The sequence below is a fragment of the Aspergillus tanneri genome (assembly GCF_003426965.1).
Source record: "Aspergillus tanneri strain NIH1004 chromosome Unknown AapTan_5_pilon_pilon_pilon, whole genome shotgun sequence".
Classification (NCBI taxonomy): domain Eukaryota; kingdom Fungi; phylum Ascomycota; class Eurotiomycetes; order Eurotiales; family Aspergillaceae; genus Aspergillus; species Aspergillus tanneri.
In genome coordinates, this window is record NW_022984632.1 from 3,717,078 (window position 1) to 3,739,062 (window position 21,985).

General features: G+C 46.9%; 6 protein-coding genes across 6 annotated transcripts; 5 read left to right on the forward strand and 1 right to left on the reverse strand.

The window, feature by feature from the left end:
- Window positions 1-1,790: 1,790 nt before the first annotated feature.
- ATNIH1004_010619 (class I SAM-dependent methyltransferase) lies at window positions 1,791-2,507 on the forward strand (the record flags this gene model as incomplete). The annotated part of the gene is made up of 1 exon (XM_033575187.1): window positions 1,791-2,507. The coding sequence occupies one exon, from the start codon at window positions 1,791-1,793 to the stop codon at window positions 2,505-2,507; it is 717 nt and encodes a 238-aa protein (XP_033423205.1).
- A 3,179-nt stretch (window positions 2,508-5,686) lies between these two features.
- ATNIH1004_010620 (uncharacterized protein) lies at window positions 5,687-7,149 on the forward strand (the record flags this gene model as incomplete). Its single annotated transcript, XM_033575188.1, has 4 exons — window positions 5,687-5,801; window positions 5,869-6,155; window positions 6,192-6,444; window positions 6,503-7,149. 4 exons carry the CDS (start codon window positions 5,687-5,689, stop codon window positions 7,147-7,149), a joined length of 1,302 nt encoding a protein of 433 aa, XP_033423206.1.
- Window positions 7,150-8,039: 890 nt separating this feature from the next.
- On the forward strand, window positions 8,040-9,743 carry ATNIH1004_010621 (uncharacterized protein; the record flags this gene model as incomplete). Its single annotated transcript, XM_033575189.1, has 1 exon — window positions 8,040-9,743. One exon carries the CDS (start codon window positions 8,040-8,042, stop codon window positions 9,741-9,743), a length of 1,704 nt encoding a protein of 567 aa, XP_033423207.1.
- Window positions 9,744-10,891: 1,148 nt separating this feature from the next.
- Window positions 10,892-11,740, forward strand: ATNIH1004_010622 (uncharacterized protein; the record flags this gene model as incomplete). The annotated part of the gene is made up of 1 exon (XM_033575190.1): window positions 10,892-11,740. The coding sequence occupies one exon, from the start codon at window positions 10,892-10,894 to the stop codon at window positions 11,738-11,740; it is 849 nt and encodes a 282-aa protein (XP_033423208.1).
- Window positions 11,741-13,136: 1,396 nt separating this feature from the next.
- On the reverse strand, window positions 13,137-13,865 carry ATNIH1004_010623 (seipin co-factor family protein; the record flags this gene model as incomplete). The annotated part of the gene is made up of 2 exons (XM_033575191.1): window positions 13,137-13,634; window positions 13,692-13,865. 2 exons carry the CDS (start codon window positions 13,863-13,865, stop codon window positions 13,137-13,139), a joined length of 672 nt encoding a protein of 223 aa, XP_033423209.1.
- A 757-nt stretch (window positions 13,866-14,622) lies between these two features.
- ATNIH1004_010624 (uncharacterized protein) lies at window positions 14,623-18,006 on the forward strand (the record flags this gene model as incomplete). The annotated part of the gene is made up of 4 exons (XM_033575192.1): window positions 14,623-15,332; window positions 15,381-15,660; window positions 16,957-17,184; window positions 17,257-18,006. The coding sequence occupies 4 exons, from the start codon at window positions 14,623-14,625 to the stop codon at window positions 18,004-18,006; spliced, it is 1,968 nt and encodes a 655-aa protein (XP_033423210.1).
- Between the last annotated feature and the right edge of the window lie 3,979 nt (window positions 18,007-21,985).

Genomic DNA, 21,985 nt, shown 5'->3' on the forward strand with positions numbered 1-21,985 from the left:
AATTTTATAATTATCATGAGATATATTATTCCTCAGATCAAGCTGTGACCTGCACTGATGGGATATGGCTTTCAAGATTGATCAATTATGGCATCCTAGGTGGACACATCACGGAAGTCATACTTCTTTGCCCAGGAGCACCAGGAAGGCTATAGTAGGAGCAGCCAGTTCAGATCAATATCTACATTGATAGACGACGAAGAGGTACACTGGAGAGATAGAGAGTCAATTTATTAGCTGAGGTCCGTCAGGGTTGCCACTCTGCTGGAGCCGTTCAAGTGCAACTTGCTTGACGAATGGAGGGGAGACGAGACAATTCTAGTTAGTGGGTTACATATTCACTGACTGAACAGGTGACGCGGAGTTTTATTCATCCTTTGTTTTTGTATTGCCTCTCACTTATCGTCCTCTCACTTCTTTGATACACTACATTTTCCAGCAACGCTTCCGTATGCAGTCTTCAGCACACGACCTCATTCTTTTATATGTTACTACTCGCCACGCTTTCATGAATCAAGTAAGGATAGAGGGGAATAACGACTCTTGCCAAAGTGGAAATATCCAATGAAGAGTGTCAGCTCAGTTGTTAAGAATTATGTCACAGCTCAGAGGAAGACCTAACAACACTATAGGGTTGAAATATTCTAGTTCAACTCTGACTACTCACTGCGCCGGTATATTGCCGATGATTGGAAATAGTTCAACTAATTCTTTGTCAGAAGGTTGAAGAAGCAGTACAGACCTGTAGCTGATGTCAAAAATGTTATTGCTAGTCCTTGTGATACTGTCTACAAAGGCCATTGGGATACTGGACAGACCGGAGAGGTGACGTTTTAACGAAAGGCCTCGATCTATCAACTTCAAGGGCATTACATGGAAGATCAGCGAGCTCTTGGATGATAGCAAGTATAGAGACAAGTTCAACGGGGGCGATTTTATGCATGCTTTTCTAAAGCACGAACGAAGCTGGGCGAAGGGATTGCTGCGATCTGAAGAATGCCAGCGGCATCAAGTTCGTGGGCTGTACATGTTCGACACAATTGAAGATAGCAATATGAATATCAGATATGTGGCAGCTTTTGCTTTCGGAATGGTGCAGATTTTGTTAAGTGGTAAATTTAGTCAAACCTGGCGATCAGGTTAGCAGAGGGGACAACACTGGACTTATACAATATGGGGAATCGGACCTCATACTAATCTTTCAGAAGGACAAGGTGGATTTCAGCAAAGCGGAAAAGGTGTTTAACAGGATAGTTGCGTCGTTCAAGACGTTCGGGAAGTAAGAACTTTTGCGGGCCTCTTGCTATGTTCATATTGTGAACTACAGCTACATTTTTCTGTTACAGCTTACTTCACCATATTAGTGGGTCCTAGCTAGATTAATTATATTAGACCACTGACCGATCTGCTCCCCGCCTATTCTCCTTTTGCAATCCCTTGCAGATGTACGCTGTGGTAGTAGTCTGAGGCCCTATCACAAAGTTTCTGTTTATAAGAACCTGCAGGCCTAGTAACTACCCCTCACCTTGTATCACATGTTATGCATCAGGGGCCGTTCACAAGACCTATAACCAAGTCGATCCATCGGACAAGACGCCCTTAGTTACAGATTTTCTATTCTTGACAAGGGAACCTATATAACGGCCTAGCTTTCACGAACACAGACTTGGTCTTGCTTCAAGCGGGATCAAAATATCGAATACTGTCTAGTTTGAAATTCATGATTCTTCATACTTGATTGAACTGAGCCGTCAAATTACTCAAGTGCAAAATTTTGCCTCCGATAACAAATGCCGAGTCAATATGACACAATTGGCGCCCGATACAATAGCATTTCGTCCCTTCCCGTGGTGAAACTAGAGGAAGCTGCTGTGGAAGCCCATATCGGAAATGTGAATCAGTTAAAGGTATTAGATATTGCGTGCGGATCAGGGCGTTATTCACGGAAACTCATCTCCTGGGGAGCCAGAGAGGTTGTCGGGTTAGATAATTCGGAAAGCATGCTTGATGCAGCACGTCTTGCGTCTAAAGGGGATGAAAGATTGAAATTCCGCAATATAGACTGCAGCAAACCTTTTGATATGGGTCAATTCGACCTTGTCTTTGCTTCGTGGTTTCTTAACTATGCGGCCAATGAAGATGAGATGGTAGTCATGTGGAAAAACATTTTTAACAGTCTCAAGCCGAGGAGAAAATGTATAGGAATCACGCCGAATCAGGACCTTCTCCACTGTGATTTTCCAAATGGGCCTACATTTGGACAGACCCTTACACCAGTTGAAAAGGTGGATGGGGGTGTGAGGAACCAAATCGAGTTGCATACCTCCCCCCCGATTATCTTTAGAAGCTATACACTGAAGCGTGAGATTTATGAAAGGTCTGCTCGGAAGGCTGGACTGTGTGATTTACAGTGGTTGCCACTTCCAGCCATAGAAGACCCTTCTGTTCCTTATACAGATCTTTTAGAATGTCCTCACATGCAGGTGTTTGTCGTGTCTCGTTATTGAGCTTCGCGGAGGATTCCTGTTTTCTTGTGTTGTTACCGCGGATCTAAATAATTGATGCTGCAGTGAAGTTTCTTTGCTATGATTGATGACGTAGTCCTTTTCCAGCCGAATTTTATATAATGAAAATTTTGACACAATGCTAAAAGAGTGGTTACAGCACTCGCTATTGAACTTCTGTACCTAGCCTGCCTGAGCATTCATGTGCTCTCAAAGCTATTGGCGCCAATAAATTACTCCCTTTCCCGGAGATAAAAATAAGTTATCTAGGTAACAAGCACGATAGTTGGTGAATCAAGACTTTACCATTGCAGCCAATTAAAATCGTCAGGCTCAAGACTTATATTACTGTTGATTGGGCTTCCTACGCTATTCCTCATATCAGTTCCGGCTCCTTTGGTGTCACACTCTCCAGTGTATTGTCCGGTGGCGGTCTAATGTAGTTTGCGTTTGGATATGCCTCTAGGTCTATGTGATGGGAATGGCGTGTCTGCGCGAGGGCTGTGCTGAAAATGAAAGCCCTGCTATATGTAGGTTACAGTTCCCCGAGCACTTAAGACAAAAGCCGAATTTGTTATTGCTGAGTTTTTCTATTAATGGATCCTCTGATCCCGCTAACACGAGTTGGATGTACATGGTAGGGAGGAGAGCAGGTCTAACCCTGGTCAGCAAGGGCATGGAAAAAGTAGTAGACTAATGTAGATAGATCCTTACGTGGTTGGATGCATGAAGTGTAGAATTGCCGACTGAACAATGCGGTTCAAGATATTTTGAACTCTGATGCAGCTGCGCCGACCTTGCAGGCCTACGTGCTCTGCCGTTGATTTCAGTCGCCTCATATCCAGATGGCAGTCGCAGCCAAAAAGGATGGGACATAATATGAATTCGGCTCTGAGAATGTTGGTGGATAAATACTATTTGATCCTTTCTATCCAAAGTCCCTATACACGCTACGGCTGTCAGGGTCTTTGCGGACAGCCAGGTAGCGATTTGAGCTGTGGACACTCCGGGACCCAGTTCCAGAGATTACAATACGACCTGGTGGCAGCGACCAAAAGCGCGGTGTGCCAGCCCATACAGACACGTTGGAAGGAGAGTAGTGGGAGAGGGAAAAATGGGCCAAGCCGACACGGCGGCTGTCAGCTGATCAAGGCCCCGAATAAGTCCATAGTCAAGCTCTACGATGGCTTACCAAAGTCGAATGCGTCGGTGATCATGCAGATGCGCACGATGAGGATTGGGCTGATACACTTCCTCTACAAAATCAAGGCCTCCGAGAGTGATCGATGTGGCTGCGAAAAAGGATCAGAGACCCCGAAATATGCCCTCCTATATTGTCCGCTGCACACCCGACACCCGCAAGGAGATACGCTACGTCGCCGAATTCATGCTGCATACAGGGGTGCTCGGTCAGTGCTAATGTGTCGCAACTGAGCCCAAACACCCTACCAGAGAAGATCCGGAATCACTAGACCCGGCAGGCACTTGCGGCCACGTAATTAATTACATGCTAAAGACGATGGGGAGGAGGCCCTGAAATACCGCAGAAATGATGTGAGTCAGGGAGTGAAGAAGGCAGTAAGCTAGTCAGGGAGTGAAGAAGGCAGTAAGCTCATCGAACAGCAGCACGCAAATAGTTGCCTAATATATGGAACGATATATTGATATCGTAGAGCATGATAACTACCATACCCCCTTGGATGGTTAACTTGCGCTCTTCTCTCGAATACAGGAAAAGGGAAGTACCGGGGGTGTGAGAACCCCGCTATTAGGCAACTACCTAAAGTGCAGATCATTACTTTATCAGAAAAAAAATCAACCCCGCAGGCTACCGGAATTGCGCAGGCAGAAACGCACCAATTAGCAGGGCCATTCGCGAGGCACGATTCTCTTCAACTCAGTTCATTCAATTGTCTGTCTAGATGGGTGACTAAGAGCGGCCACTACTGAATATGGTAGGTCTCTAACAAGGGCTGTTGGAAGCGATTGCTTGTTCTATTGGATGGGTGGCCTCTACTAACTTAACAAATGAATTGGCTTACATAACTGATAACTAAGCCAAGTCGAACGGACACTCCCATGTATGTTTATTACTCCCAGGTTACAGGTTGTGTACTCGGTATGCCCCAACACAGACCGCCATGCAATGGAATGTCAAATAAGTCTTTTCGATTTTAGTTATACGCGCACAGCGCAAAAAGACGTTGATTTGTCCTTTTTATTTACACTTGTTGGCTATTTTTCTTATGTGAGATTAATGGGTTTTATATAGCATTTAAGGACCTCGGGTTCTTGCTTTATTGGTGATAGCGAAAAATCGGAATTCGGGATCCGATGACTCCTAGCGCCTTGGCTAGCGCTCCGTTTTCCGCCTGAAACGGTTCCATTCCTTTCGATAATATTTTAAGGAGATAGAGCGTTGGTTGCGCAGTCAATACATGTGAAAAGGCCCCTTAGTAGGCCATCGGCGTAGCTGCTATAGTTTTTTGTTCTGCCACGCATTCCTTCCTCTGAACGAATGATCATAACAATTGGTGAAGCGCCTGCATAGCTAAATGCTTCAAAGTTGGTCTGCAACAAGTCAATAGAACTTTGAATTGAATTGGATTGAATTGAAGGTATATATGACTACATATGGCGCAAGTTCAGATTATGCAGGATTTTGTCTGAGTTGATCTTGCGCAGCCACTGGGTGGCCCTTCGGCCCTGTATCTTAGCGTCCGAGAGTCAATGCAGATTGATTTGGTGGCCGACATGGGAACAAAATACAAACCAGAAAAGAGAAGAACATTGGGGAGCTATTGATAATGAATTGTCAATCCTGATCTCGAACTAGAATTATTAATTCTTCAATGCTAGCCATGAGATCCATCGAATAATATTTCACTGATATTAACCCTCCTTTTTATGATAGGAATTGCCCACATATAAAACGTCTTCTCATTTGCTTCTTCTTTCTTCCCATCTTTCTTCTTACAGTGAATAGCGAACTAAGAATGAAATCTCCCGAGGTGTCAGCTTCTGCCTCTGACTCCTCCCGGACTCGTGGTGAGGAAGGCTCTAATACACCTTCGCCGCCTGAACCTCAGCAGGGGCCAGAAAAAGACATTGTCGTGTGGGAACCAAGTCATTGAGAGAATCCGCATACCTGGAGTCTTAAGCGTAAGTGGTTTGTGACCACTATGTTAAACGCCCTGCCATTACTCGTCAGTGTTGGATCCAGCATTCGGAGCGGTTCGGGGGAAAGTTTTATAGAGGATTACCATGTATCCACCGACGTGACCGTGCTGGTGACGAGTATGCTCCTCTTAGTAAGTCATGCATTCAAGTCTTGTATCCGATGCATGATTGTCTGACCGGCTAGGGGTTCACCTTTGGTCCTCTCATGTTTGGCTCTCGTTCAGAGCGTATTGGTCTCAAATTGCCTATCCTTCTCGGCGTCATCCTGTTCTCAAAGTTTTGCCGGCCTATTACCCTGGCACAAAACTTCTATACGATCTGATCTTGCGCTTCTTTGACGGACTTTTCGGTTCGGCTGCCATGGCCGTAACCGGAGGTGCTGTGGCTGATATCTGGCCAGATCCCATCTCTCGGGGGATCTGCATGGATATCATCGTGACGGGATTTTTCGGGCCTATCCTGGGCCCCATCGTTGCGAACTTCATTACACAGGGCTACCTTTGACAGAGCTGGGTTATGTGGATCACTGCTATCGTCGCTTACAGCTGCACCATCTTTGCATTCTTCACCATCCGCGAAACGTATGCTCTGGCTCTGTTGACGCGGAAATCTGCTCGCCCGCGTCTGAGGACTAAGTCTTGGGTGCTACACAGTAATCTAGAGGAACAAGATGCTGATCTGAAGACTTTTGCGAATGTATACTTGGTACAGCCTTGGTGTATGGTTCCGTTGACTTTTATGATACCGGCTAACAAAGGTAGTAAGTACTGTTGGCTACGGAGCCAATTTACACTTGGTTACTACCATTTACATGTCAGCTGGAAAGTCACCTCGGACAACAACACAAAAACTGACCTGTAAACTCCTTTGCATACGGTCTTCTTTTCCTCTTCTTCAACGGATTCCTATTGCCTTCCACGAAGTCAGCGGGACGGAACCGCAAATCGCCGCCCTCCCCTTCCTGGGTCTGGCCATTGACATTGTGATCGCTGTGTGCTGCATTATCTACTACACCCTGACTATCTACAAGCATCAGGTGGGCTCCAATCCGGGGGCTATTTTGCCGGTGTCGACTCCGATGATAATAATGGGCGCCGCACTCCTCCCTTCGGGCATGTTCTGGACCGCTTGGACTTGCCATATTTCGACGCTGTGGCCTGTCCAAGTAGCCGCCTATATTGTGGTGGGTGCAGCGCTCTTCATCGTTTCTGTGCAAGGCTTCAAGTATCTGGTCGACGTATATCTGAATGTCGTCAACAGTGCCATCTCCGGTAACAGCTTTGCCCGAAGCTTCTTCGGAGCGGGATTCCCGTTGTTCTCGACGGCTCTATATCACAATCTAGGGTTGCTATGGATGACGAGTCTGTTGAGATTTATAGCGCTGGCGCTGGCCCCAGTCCCGGTCCTTTATTTCATCTATGGCAAGAAGATCCGGTCATTTTCGAAGAATGCGCTGGCGGTGTGAGGATTATGACAATGCATTTGGGTTTCATTCTTACAGAAAATAATTTAAACGGAGCATGGTGCGATTACACGCAAGGTCAGATTTGCAACCCACCCGATACGAGATTCTATTATGGGATAGGTATGCAACTTGCTATCTAACCAACCTTCTGGTATTTTAAGTATGAAAAAGCATTTTACATCAAGATATAATAGAAAGTAGTTTTTTCAATATACGGGGGTTTTAATTGACGTTCGTTGAAATTACGTAGAGTGTTAGTCTCGTAACGTTCAGATCCGACATGCCCTCCTCCACAAGCTGAGAAAGGTACCAGACACATGATGCAGCCTGGTTTTGGAGGCCAAATATAATAGCATCTAGAAATATAAGGTTTAAAGTACGGTTCTGCCGAAAGACAAGATTTAAATGATTCCAAAAGCGTAATGACGATTGACCCTCGATATCCAAGACAGGAAGTAGTTAATGAATGGAGAGCCAGCAAACCAAATTAGCAGGCGGATCATTTGAAGAGGTGCTATCGAGAGTGTCAATAGCGGCGCTTAGTCTCGAGGCGTCGAGGCAGCAACGAACCAGGGGTTTGTCTCCGCCGCGGCAGGTCGTTCTTTCCTCGGAATCACACTCTATCCCAATACGGAGGGCAACGTCGGGGTGCCTTCCTTCCGAACGATGTTAACTACAATGAAGTAGAACTGATGTTCTCCTGGACCTTCTCCCAGTATGCATCTTCCTACTTCCTACAACTCTTCACTCTCCTTGATCTACTCCTACGAAAACATCCCTATCCTCCATTCTATTTTTAAACGCCGCAGCGACAAAATCGATCGCGATTCTCAAGATCTACAACCCCCACGCCAGAGAAAGCACTTTTCACTCGTCCTTACTACTTAACCATGGCCTCAAACAACGCAGAAGCCGTTATCATCGTCGGGGGTGGACTAGCAGGACTCGTGGCAGCCTGGGAGCTCTCCAAAGCCAAGGTCCCGTCTATCATTCTCGACCAGGAGAGTGAGGCCAATCTCGGCGGACAGGCCTTTTGGTCTCTGGGCGGAATTTACTGCGTGAACTCGACCAACCAACGTCGGTTGGGTGTTCACGACAGCCGCGAGCTGGCCAAGCAGGATTGGCTCCACGCGGCGCAGTTCGACCGCGATACCGATGTCTGGCCTCGGAAGTGGGCCGACGCTTTTGTGGACTTTGCGACCGACCAGATGGAGAGCTATCTCCGTGCCCTGGGAGTCAAATTCATCACGGTCGGCTGGGCAGAACGTGGCAGTGGAATCGCCAGCGGTCATGGCAACTCGGTGCCCCGGTTCCATGTCACCTGGGGAGCGGGCCCTGCCATTGTGAGCGCGTTCGAGAAACCAGTGCGTGCCGCCGCAGACTCGGGCCTGGTCCAGTTCAAGTTTCGGCACCGGGTGGATCAGCTGCTCGTGGATGAGCAGTCCGGAGCTGCGATCGGAGTGCGTGGGAAGGTCCTTGTACCGTCTCATTCCGCTCGTGGGGTGGCCAGCTCGCGATACACCGTGGGAGATTTCAAGCTGCACGGTCGGTGTGTGCTTATCACAACGGGTGGCATTGGCGGCAACCCGGAGTTGGTGAAGAAGCACTGGCCGGTCGATCGACTTGGGCCTGTGCCATCGTCCTTCGTCGTTGGCGTGCCTGCACATGTGGACGGTCGCATGATTGGCATTGCGAGAGACGCCGGGGCCAATGTGATCAACAGCGATCGTATGTGGCACTACACCGAGGGCTTGCACAACTGGGATCCTATTTGGCCGCATCATGGAATTCGCGTGATCCCGGGGCCATCCTCACTCTGGCTGGATGCCACTGGCAAACGACTGCCCCCGTTCCTGTATCCAGGATGCGATACGCTGGCCACGCTGAAGTATATCGGCCACACTGGGTACGACTACACATGGTTTTTGCTAAACAGGAGCATCATCTCGCGGGAGTTTGCTCTCTCAGGCTCCGAACAAAACCCAGATCTCACCAACAAGAGCTACCGACTGCTGCTTCAGCGGCTATTTGGGTCGTCGGGCACAGGACCGGTTCAGGCGTTCATGAAGAACGGAAAGGATTTTGTGGTCGCATCTTCTCTCCCCGAACTGGTCGACGGGATGAACAAACTTGTCCACAAGCGAGGCGGCCCCATGCTGGATGCGAAGCAGGTGCAAGGAGAGGTTGAGCTACGTGATGGCCAGGCCGATAATAAGTACAGCAAAGACGCCCAAATAATGGCGATCCGAAACGCACGAAATTTTTGGCCGGATGGGATGATGGGAAGAGTGCGAGCCGTGCACAGGCTTCTCGATCCTCAGCATGGGCCCCTGATTGCAGTGCGCATGAACATTCTCACCCGCAAAACACTGGGAGGCATTGAGACCAACCTGCATTGCAACGTTCTACGCGCGGACGGGTCTTGCTTCCCCGGTCTGTATGCAGCCGGAGAGGCCGCAGGATTCGGAGGTGGGGGGGTCCATGGATACAACGCTCTTGAGGGCACTTTTCTGGGGGGATGTATCTTCTCTGGGAGAACTGCGGGCATGCAAATAGCTCAAGAAGCGGGGGCGCAGCGGTCGACTTTGTGTTGATCGAGTCGAACGTGCGGTACGAAAAGACAAAAAAGAAAAAAAGTCAAATCCAGAAAGCGGGAACGTCTGGGTGGTTGATGTATTCATAGACAGTGAGCCAAGTAGCGAATGAACATCAGTATTTCTACAACTTGAGCGCTCATATTCCCCTACCTTAGTAGAGGTCTCAGTGAAGAAGGCACTACTCGTTTGTGGAAAATCTGTTACTAGAGAGACGATTCGCGATGTTCCGGTGACTCAGCCCTACCAAGATGACGTACTATGAACCAGACGACGTTGTTCCGTGTATGATGTGCGTGGTTTGACAGGCGCGAATATATTTTTATTTGGTTCCATTCATAGGTTAGACATTCAAAAAACAGAACTAATTAGATGGAGAGTCGATATTCCACGGACCCGCATGTCTCAGCCACGGCTTAGCGCTACCTAGATGCTGTCGAGATATACCAAAATAATAGGCACCAGTATGTACAAGACAATGCAATGGACATCAATTCACAATTGCTAGGATAGTGGCCCATCAATCCTGATGCTTAAGCTGCAAAGAGACGATCCTCTTGAAGATCTTTGAAGATCTTTCGACGGAAGCTTCGGCTCAGACTTGGCGGTTATCTTCTCTTGCCTAAAGTGCAAGTCTCGGTTCCTGCAAAATGGTTTAGGCTCGTCCGTTGGACCTTCTGGTTGGAGTGTACGACACCCCGAACCGTGGAACCCGAAGACTCCGCCGCTATTTTTACTCCTCCAATTGCGATCCCACTGTCTTGGATAGCTTGACAACTGGTGGATCCGGAACCAAACGGTGGATGGCAGGGTTTCTCCCGCAACTATCAATAGCGTGGCGAGGTCAATTTTTCTGGAACGGGCTCGGAATTGTCTGAATCACGGTTGGATCATGGAATAGATTCCACATAGAGGTACTGCGCAGTCCTCAGTAGGATAGTCTGTATGAAGAAAGTCTCTGTTGCTTCAACACGATATAAAATAGGTCAATTGCCCCCTCATCGGATGGATCCCTCAGAATATCACACAAGCAAAAGGGCATATTATCACAGATTTTTCTATATTTTTTTTTAAAAAAACAGAATTCCATCCATTGCTTCGTCATGCACATTTCTATTCCACTGTTGTCCACCCTCCTTGGGTGTGCCATGGCCCTGCCTGGTCGTCACAGTCCCATCGCTAATGGAACTGTGACCTCTGCAACTTCAGCCTCCAAATCGACTCGCGTTCCATCCCCGATCAAGAGTTCTACCGCTACTCATGTTCCCACCACAGCACACTATACCAACACCACGATCACCTCCGCCCGAGGATCCAGCACGGCCACTGCCGGAGAATCTGGCTCTGTCTCCACCATCACCTCTACCATCACTCTGACTACCTTTGAGCCTTGTTCAACTCCCGTCACCACCAGGGACGGAACCACGTACTACAGCACCTGGTTGACGACCTCGGTGTACGAGACTACAACCTGCTACACCACAACCTATAACCCCCGCACAGCCACACATACCGCCGCCGCGACTAATGCACACGTCACTGCTCATCCCGGGGTTTCTGTTCCCTCCAACTGTCCATCGCCTGAAACGGTAACCAAGACGGAAACCGTCACTGTAGGCGGGAATGGTGATGGTTCGCTGCCGACAGTGCATCCCGGAAAGCCATGCGCACGTTGCGAGACAATCACATATACCAATACATACGGGCATACCAAGACTATTGTAATCCCGGTAGAGCCCACTGGAAACTCTGGTCATTTGACCGAGTCTACCGGAGGGGATAATGATCACTCGTCCACCAAATCCACTACCAAGACCCTGTCCACTGCGAAGCCCACTTTCACCCACACCAGACATGGGAATGGCACCCATACCTCGCATACCAAATGGACCAGCAGCCCCGTGCCAACCAGGAGTGTTCATCCCTCCATCCATTCTTCGATCCAGTCGTCGGCTACCCCTTTGAGTCGGCGTGCGATGTGGAGGCCTATCTACTAGACATTGGTCTGATGGTCTGACAATAATGAGCTAGAGTAGAAATGAGATGAGGTTATGATGCATATTGCGCATATGAACTTTAGATTAATTCAGAGAGACAATCAATATCGTGTTATGATTTAATCAGTTTGATTTATCTACCCTTTTCAGTAGTTCTAATCTCCAGGCAACCTGTCAAAATAAAGCTTTTCCATATTTGGAACATCATGTGAAATAACGAAGTGATATGGTTGATCCTGAAGAAGTATGTGTAATCCTATGAGAGCTTGAATATTCCCTCTGTATTGTTGACCCCTTGTCAGGCCGCGTAATGCGCGTATGATCTAGTATCCATATGCAACAGAATGAAGGTCTCTAACTATCTGGAGAACTGAATAAACGTGACTTCAACTGATGCTTCTAATGTGGAAAGCGATTGCTTATCGTATTGAAAGAGTGGCCAGTTCGCTGCTAGTTACTAACCGGCTCCACGTGCACGACGGCGGGCACAACTTGTACACATATAAATCTGACACTGCCTTGGAATCACATGATCATCAATTGAAGTTCCCCGCAGTATCATCACATCATCACATTATCATCATCATCCACGGCAACCAGTACAGTATTGGACGATGAATTTCGGGTATCTACTTATATTTATCCATCTTGCCTTTTCATTTGAGTGTACCCAATACCTAAGAGCCACCGCAGTCGTCGAAGACGCAGAGGGAACCGCTTATCTGGAGTGTTGGCAATTCATATCCCCATTTTCTAAATACGCCACGACTGGAATATCATTACCACTAGCAGATGTATCGAATATAACATATGTTGCTCTGCCCCCTCGGTCTAGAGAGGGGATTCATAACCCTCCACATCCCATGTAAGTGCTGTTCTATACTCCATATAATCCCGGAATCACAGACGCAGTATTGATATATATGAAGGCTATTTGTCCTCCTCTCGGGATTAGCACATATCACACTTCCAGACGGAAGTGATGAGGCCTGGATTATGGAAGGTGTAAATGGCCTGTTGGTTGCAGTGGATGTTACCGGCGTGGGACATTACACTGATTATCCATCCGATAAAACTACTATTGCTTTACAAGTGCCGTTTACGGATGGGAATGTCCCAGGGCATAGAATTGTTCATTCTGGGGCGTGTCGATCTGGAAATCAGATCTCAGATTGTAGTGTTTGCTTTATAGATACTGATGTGGGTGAGCTCTAGGTTCTTATTTCAAGGCTCAGAGAGAGCATAGAGATGACGTATGATTCTCACCAAGCGGAATACATTTAAATATGGCAAGAAATAGAACGTTAAGGAGTAATAAGCAAAACATTGCTCATTCCAATCTGATTATTATGTCCAGTTGTTCACTTAGCCATACCATATACTATATCCCCTACTATTACTGCTTCACTTCTCCCGTCTTCGCCCTCTCCGGTTTATATCCTCTTCTTTCTCTCCTAGCAAAAACTTTGATATTATCCAAACTAGCCTCACCATCAATCCACCGAATAAGCCAATAAATAAACCATCCAAATCCCCAAATAAAACAACCCGTCAAACCAGCCACAAACAGAGTCGGCACCAGAACCAACAGCCAGAGAACCATCTGCAGACACCCCGTAACAAAAGAAACCGCAAACATCCCTAAAAATTGTACAAGGAACGGCACCCCGCAGCAGATCAATTGGCAGATAAGAAACGAAGAACTGGCTGGTTGCGCCGCTGCCGCATTGTATAATCCGGTTTGAGCTAGGTCGGGATACACCGGAGATAGAAACTTTATTATGTCTGTCTCAAGACGGTGGAGTATGATAGGGACGGTTTCTTCGAGCCACTTTGCAATGAAGTCGGCGGGTACTTCGTTGGTATGTGGTTTGGTGTCCTTTTCATTTTCATTCTGCGGGATGTCAGCTTGGAGAGATGTTTTGGTGGTTTTGCTTCCTTATATGAATACATTTGGGCCTGGTTTGAACTGTCCAGGAACTGTTTCAAGTTTGCCGGGTTCATTGCCGGGTTCATTGCCGGTGGTCATGTTGATGGTTTCAAGAGTAGATGAAATGCAGATGGAGTAGTTTGAGAAATGAAGATCTAGCCGGAATCGACAGGCATACGTAGGGGTGGTAATCATGACGACAATCTGTAACACGTCAGAATGATTAAATCTATATCCATGAGCAAGTAGGAGGTTCTTCCGATATTAGATAAAGCCGAGATGATTCGCTCGTAGCTTTTGGTTGGAGATAACATCCTCTGATATAGAATTTCTTGAGCTTTTTAATATCTCGCTGTAGAATCTGAAGGGTATAAGTGGCGTTAATCGCCATTCTGTGCTTTGAATGTAGATCTTAGTCTGGATGGAGGCGGTTTATATGCTCTGGAATTATCTTATCACTATCGTTTCCGCAAAGCATATAGGCTATATAGTGTTATGGTTTTACTGGCTCGAATATATTTCCACTATATTTATCCCTAGCGAAGAAAAACTATTTACAGTACAGTGGCAGATTATATAAGTCAATTGTATTACTGTTTTACGAGCTAAGCCATACTTTAAATTTTGCATAATAAGAGCTGCCAACTATAGTATCCTTTACTCTCTCTTCACGAAGAATCGCATCTTGCTGTATACCTAAATATCCAAGTCGAGTCTGAAGTTGACTACTAAGAATTCCAAGTAGTGGATCCCGTCTCGTAAAACTTTCACCCTAACAGAAGATCCACCGTTCCACCAAAGAAATAGCCAGTAAAGTTACTGTGGCAATATTCCGTGGATTAAGAAACCCACATGGTTCGTAGGCATAGGACCCAGACAACTGACGAGGGGAGGATGCCCTGACAGCTGCAGAAATCCTGAGTAACATCAATACTTCCCTAAGTACCTCCCAATGGCAGGAAATATCAACCCAAGCCCGGCACAACTGCCCTCCGATTTCCAGATCTATGACCCGAGATTCTTGAACATCACTGGCCCCGCTCCCAAACTCGAAATCCTCCTGCGGAATAATGACTTTCCCTTCGCCCATGAGGCCAGTGTCTACGTGCCCTCGACAGACGAACTGTTCCTAACAAGCAATATCTTCACCGACCCTGTCACGAACAATCCCAGTATTAAAATCTCCAAAGTCGCAGTGGGTTCGCATCCCGTCACGTCGAAGATCATTGACAGCACCATTCCCATGCCGAATGGCGGGGTCAACCACGGCGATGGGATTCTTTTCTGCGGACAGGGCGAGCTGAATGCAACTGGAGGGCTGTTTCAGATGTCCATTGAACCGCCGTACGAATCGGAGTTGGTGATCGGAGACTTCTACGGCGCCCAGTTCAACTCCCTCAATGATGTCGTCGTACACAGTGACGGATCCTTCTGGTTCACTGATCCCACCTATGCCTATCACCAGGGGTTTCGTCCCACGCCCCAGTTACCGAATCAGGTGTATCGATTCGATCCAGCCACGAAGAACGTGCGCATAATGGCTGATGGGTTTGGCCGACCGAATGGAATTTGTTTTTCTCCCGATGAGAAGACTGCTTATATCACCGATACTGCGAAAGTCGCTGGGGACGGAACCACAGATCCGACGAAGCCTGCGACGATGTATGTATTCGCTTTCTCGCCTTCCAGGAAACATGCTAATAATAATAGCTATGCGTATGACCTGACTACTATACACGGCGAGCCGTCCTTGGTCAACCGTCGCGTGTTTGCCATGGTGAATGCCGGAGTCCCCGATGGAATCAAGGTCGATATGGACGGAAATGTGTATGCTGGCTGCGGGGATGGAATTCATGTCTGGTCCCCCGGCGGTGTAATTCTTGGAAAGATCCTTGTCAAAGGCGGCGCTGCGAACTTCTCGTTTGGTCGAAATGGGCGCATCTTCATCCTCAACGAACACATCCTCTGGGTGGCGCAGCTGGGCGATTGGGTAAGAGGGGGTTTGTTGGGGATATAGCCGGTATATATAGGTAGCTTGCCTTGTAGGACATAGATCTGATGAATCTCCATTGTATGGTTGACCTGTATCAGCTACAGTTTATACCAGTACCAAGCTTAGGCCGCAGACTGTATTTGGGGATATTTAGAGCACAAGCACTAGACTAGAGAATACAGCTATACAAAGACTATTTAGAAAGAAAATATGGCTGCATTACAAACAGTGATAGGAATGTAGTATAAGTTGCTAACTGATTTTTGATAACATCGCCCAACTGGATCTACATTACGTGAGAATAGAAGGTGATGGCACTTTGTGGCTGCCGGATGCATTCTGCTTTATCCTTGGGAATAATATATAGTAGGCGAAGAGTCAGTCAGATAATAAACAATTGTGGTTTCTTGATTTTCTCTAACAAAAGCAAGAAAAAATGGTACTTTTAGTGTCATCGATCACACAGCCATCCTGAATCTGCAGTAAAAAGAACCGAAAGACCCTCTTAATTAAGTAAATTCTTTGTTCAATGTCTAAAGAACTAGCAGATCTACTTTATTCAGATGTAATTGTGAGGTCCGATGTTGCTAGATATCTGAACTTTTAATCGGATTTTTGCCGTTGCAAATACGTAGCCATAAACGGGTGAATAAACCAGACGGAAATTCAACTAAGCGGCAGTGGAAAGCCCCATAACTAATAGCTTCATCTAGTATTTGAAAGAGGCGACCTCCTCGTATCAGACTAGTGAGGGGCCAGAGGGTGGAGATGCAAATGAAGGACGAGACGGCGGTAATTACTTGGCATGTCGGAAGAATGCCGTAAATTCTTGGCGTTCCATTGAGCCTGACAAGTTGCTCCCACGATTATACAGAGTAATTAGTTACTATCTCATGATGGGATCGGCCTCAGATGCAGAGTAATGAGGCGCATAAGAACAACGTTTCGGAACCGCCGCTTTGTAAGGGATTTGGGGGCCAACAGATCAGCGCAGGAATTGATCCGCAGGAGCCGAGCGGTCCAATTGATTCTGATTTCTAGATTTCTAGCATTTTCAGAATTGGTCTTATCCCCTGTCAGCAATTCTCTCAGATTACATATGTACATATTCCGCGAATAACATACTAGATCTAGTGTTGGGTGGGGTTGAATGTATGGCTGCGATGCTTTAGCAGGTCATTTGGGGCTAATTATTCGGGGCATCTTTTAACTAATTACTTCAGGAGATGATATGATTCAGAAGGGTCCAATGCTTTAAAGGAGTGAACTATCTCACAAGAAGATCCATTACAGATTGAATCACCGGTATACTTGATAGAGACAATGCGGTCCTTACTTTCTCTGCTCTTTCTGGGCCTATCCATCCCCGTTGTTCACGCCCAGAATTCCGACAGTCAGGTGTTGGCCTACTATGCCACCAGCGGGAATTGCTTCATGTATCTCGACAAGGGTAATCGGCAAAAGGCCTCCTCTCCGTGCAAGACATACTGTCCAAAGTATAAAGGGAACGAGGGCATGGGTGTAGGTTTGCTTCTCTTGGTCATCGATATAGAAGAATGTCACCCTCGCATGAAAACATGCTGATTGATATAGTGCCGCTCTTCAATCATGGACCCGGAAAAAGAGCTTACCGACCCTTCCCTGATCTTCAGAGACGAAGACGGAAACAGATGGTACCCGGGACAATGTCTCTGTGGAAACCCACAGGACTATCTACCTCTAATCGAGCCTGTGCTGGAAGGACTTTCGATGCTGGATAATATTATTTGTGCTGTTTTCTTGTCCAGCCTGGAAACTGTGGTGGATATTGGCATCGATGCCGTCCCAGGGGGCGCCGCGATCAACGGAGTGAGAAAGGCCGTGGAAGGGGCCAAAACATTTGCTGAGAATGCATTGGACGCGTCCTCATTCTTTGGTAATTGGGTGGGAAAGGCGTGTAAACTTCCGGATTGGGACTTTGATCTGATGGGCTCCATGTTTGATTCCTTGAATGGTGCGTCGGATGATTATGGTACTAGTAAGGGATGCTTCCAGAAGAAAAAGAGTATCTGCAAGAAGGGTGGCAAGGATGGAAAGGATAGCAAAGACGACGACAAGCCCTCCACAAAAATAGTGGAAAAGCCATCCACGAAGAAAGACGAAAAGGACTCTACAGAAAAAGAAGACAAAAAATCCTCCACAAAGGATGATAAGACCTCCACCAAGTCAGATCACAAAACCACAGCAGCTGAACCAACGACGTCCAAGAACAAGCCGAAGCTCCCCAAGTCTCGATCGAGTCCCATCGCCTCCTCGACTCCAAGTGTAACTCCTTCACCGACTCCCACACCGTCGCCGTTCTAGGCATATGGATTCATTTGAACAACTAACAGCCTCATTATATACGTCTATGGCTTACTTCGATAGATCTCCGTATAATACCGAATAATATCTCTAATGCTACATGGTAGAGATAGATGTGAACCACCAGCCTACCACATAGGCAGTACGTCCAAGTCCAATCTAGATAGCACCAGCTTATCAGCAGTTTAATTAAACGATCTGCTAACGACATGCTGGCTTAGAACCAAAACTACATATATACAATCAGACGATGTCTAGACGTCAAAGATCCGTCCCGTACGAATCGGCACCGCCATATCTCCGGTATACTCATCTATAGCTCTCCCTTTTGTAGTCCCACGCTACCTCCGTCAAAGGCGCCTCTCTCTGAAACCAATGCGAGGTTGGCATTTGCGACGTCACACCTAAGGTCTGCATGCGTGCAAGAGTGATACACAACTGACTCTTGGTCATAATTCTCCCCTATGTATCTCTCTCCCGTTTGTAGGAAATACCATTCCCGATTACACTCTTGCCTCAACCGAAGCCAGAAGAAGGCCGACACACAGAGCCCGGCCGTCGCTATAGACCGGGGTGGTCACTCGGAGGATTCCGGTGCAACAAGTAGAAGAATGTCATTTTCAATGCTGGAATCCGGCGTGTTTGTCACCACGAACCTTCGTACTACTACGGGTGGTTCAGATGGCAGCGGCTAGCCCTCTGGGCTAATTCTTGCAGACTGCAGCGAACTCCAAGTCCTCCGGTGAAAAATGCCTCGAGTTCTGGGGATAGATACGCTTTCACACTTATTGTACGTTCCCGGGAGTCGTCCCAGGTACAGACTTCATTTCGGGCACAGCAGCCTATCTTGCACTAGTCGAGGTTCCCAAGTGGTACTGAAATGTCCACTTGCATTGTAGGACATGTCTCGAGTGAGCAATAAGGCGAACTCTAAGGATCTTGTTTTTGGTAGCGATTTCAGGATGAACTAGCACAAGACCCGCGCGGAGATTTTCTCGGGTTAAAACCCTCCAGTTACGGAGATCAATGAAGCGCCACGATCCCACTTCAGGCTCGTTGATGAGACATTCACACTTGCTTGCCCCTTAGTCGATACGCACATCGTTCCCGGATAGGATAAATTAGAATGCTGTCGATGCCCAGAACATCCGTTACAGATACTGGAAGAGGTCTGTCTGGCATAACCCGGATGCAACCGCTGTTTCAGAAATATGACAAATCTCTCCACGTCTTGCATGCTGCTCATCGCGCCAAAGTTAACCCGGGCGATTCCAGACGACTTGGATCCCAAAATAGCCGCCTTGTATCCGCACCGGATCCCAGCCGCGTGGTTGCGAAGGAGTTCCTAAGGCCCAATTTCAGTATCTTATCTATGCCTCCAGGGTTACGGACGTTGCCAGTTCAAAGATGTATACGATGCTCATTAGCATCTTGCTCGAGCCCGGATAGCTTGACCCAAACACATTGGTTGATTTATGATTGGACCGTGAGATGTCCCATTGCGGACGCCTGGAAGGCAGTATATCTCACAGACAGGCATGGACAGGAAGTCATAGAACCGGGATGCCAAAAATTTCGCGTGTCCTGGTATATTCTCCTGTGATTCGTACAACCGAGTATGCGTGGCAATAGCATTCCTGAGAGCAACAATGTTGTGGAAGGGAAATATTGTGCGAAGAAATGCGAAGAATATTTGTTATTATGCCAGGCAGAACTTAACCTCCAAGAACACCTGAAAGAGCTGGGTAATCTCTGTTTACGTTGCCTGTCCATAGAGTTGTTCGGTCTAGGTTTGATTTTGCCCCTGTCGTGACTGATTTGTCTATGATATTCTACGCAGATAGGATGGCTCCAGCACTGGACAACAGTTCAGACAATTGATCTGTACTATAAGATCAGTCGTCTCCAAGTCCCGCTGATCTACCTGTTGTGTGACCACGGATAGACCAACACGGCACAAAATGCAAGGATCTAAGACAACATGAAATCATTGTGCATTTCCCTACTTCCAGTCTATAAATACCGTGATCACATACGACTTATTCCTATATATTTTCTCGATCCATTACTTATTCAAGGAGCGACATATTCCTCTATCATAGTGATGTATTTATTACCGGGTGGAAGTTAGAAACTCGCTGAGACCAATCATGCGAACCATTTTTGTTCTTTTAGCAGGCGTAACCGGTGCAGCATTTACTGCACCAGCACGAAACACGCCTCCTAAAGAAGTCAAATATCTGAAAGAGTGCACTCCTCTTCTTGGCGGAACTTGTTTTGATTTAGGGACCGGATGTTATGATTATAATTATGGCGCGATCGTCGCCAAGACCTGGTCCTGATAATGAGTGGATGCTTTGCGTAAAAAAACCAGATGATTATAGCGGGAGGCAATTGGGCGCCAAAGAATAGATGGATAGAACAGAATCCACAAATGCCACTGCTTTCACACTCACTCCCTGCCGTGGAAGGTGGGGAGTTCTGGTTTCCATGTATGGATACTGAGTGAAACCTTAGCGCCGCAGCAGTTCCCGCCAAGAAGATTCTCCTCGTGCAAAGATGTGAGATTTCATTGGCCCAAAAGATCCATCGCCTTGAGGAAGAGGACCACCACTGCGGGATGATTGGCTCCGCAAGAGACCTTGATTTCTTGACAGAAAGTGCAACTCCAAGAAAGGTACTGAATCTTAATCTTAATCTATTGGTGCAGAGCTGGTACAATTCTATCTGGGAGATATAGTTCAGGGTTGCTACATAGCGTGAAGAATTAGATAGAGGAGGTTAGGTCACTTTGAAACTGTACTGCGCGTCCTAGAATTTAGTATTCTAAGATAACTTGAGTATTCCCGGGAATCTAATGCCACGACATGATGTAGGGCTAGTCTTGGAAACCCTATGACATTATCTGCGAAGTCTGCGGTGCGCTGAGGGCAAGGCCCAAGGGATGCAAAAAAAGGTATTATTAAAGTGAAGAACAGCTGTTGAACTGGCTGAGTGCAGGTCAGGAGCTAGAACCGAAGGTAGAACCATCTACGTCGAAGGGCTGTCGACATAGACCTATCTACATAAATTGAACTCATAAATACCGTTGGAAGACGCCTTATATGTATAAGACGTCTCGATATAAAATTGGTCATATTTTATCCAGCCAATTGTGTTCATAATATGACTATCTAAATGACACAATAATAAAGGTCTGATCCTCTAAACTGCGCATAATTTGCATACTTACGCGGGAGAGCTCGCCTGAGCAGCTGACTAATCGCCACATGGATCATAACTATTGAATAAGCACCCAAGAATGCGTAAACTTTTCCGACAGACGTAATTTATGTTGACAAGATGTGGCAGCGACCACTAAATGTTACAGATGTGGATGCAAGATACTTAGAGCCCTATTTGAAGACGGATTTAGACTCTAATTTACTGTTCCAGGGATCGTTCTACACATAGCCAAGCCTATTTTTCCAGAGCCAACTCATCATTGCCACATGCGTAATCTAATACTCTAAATTGGTAGGTTTTGTTCTGTCCTTATAGATTGGACATGAGTGGTTGTTAGTAAAGGACGAGTTTGAATGGTGCTTGCGAAAAGACAGTAGACCGAAGGGCGAGCACCTTGCAGTTCATAAGCCTAGATCATAGATAGATTTGAGGCCTTGGAAAGAGGTATCTTCCCCGCATAATCTCGCTTCCTTGGCCTTTATTTTTGTTCGCGAAACCGGGCTAGGTGTCACGGGCTAGATGGCATTGCGTCCTGCCAGCACAGTATGTACACGAAGATATCGTTGGGGAAGGAACATAGAAAAGGGAGCCTTTATGAAGAACTTAACCCATTGTGTCGTTGCTTCAGTGGCCAATAATGGATTTGTGATACGCCTCATCAGGCTGATATCTAAGACTGCGCAAGGACTGGTAGCCTGAGTCTCCTCCGGGGTGTCAACCCTTCAAACTATGGTCCAGATACCACGGATAGGAG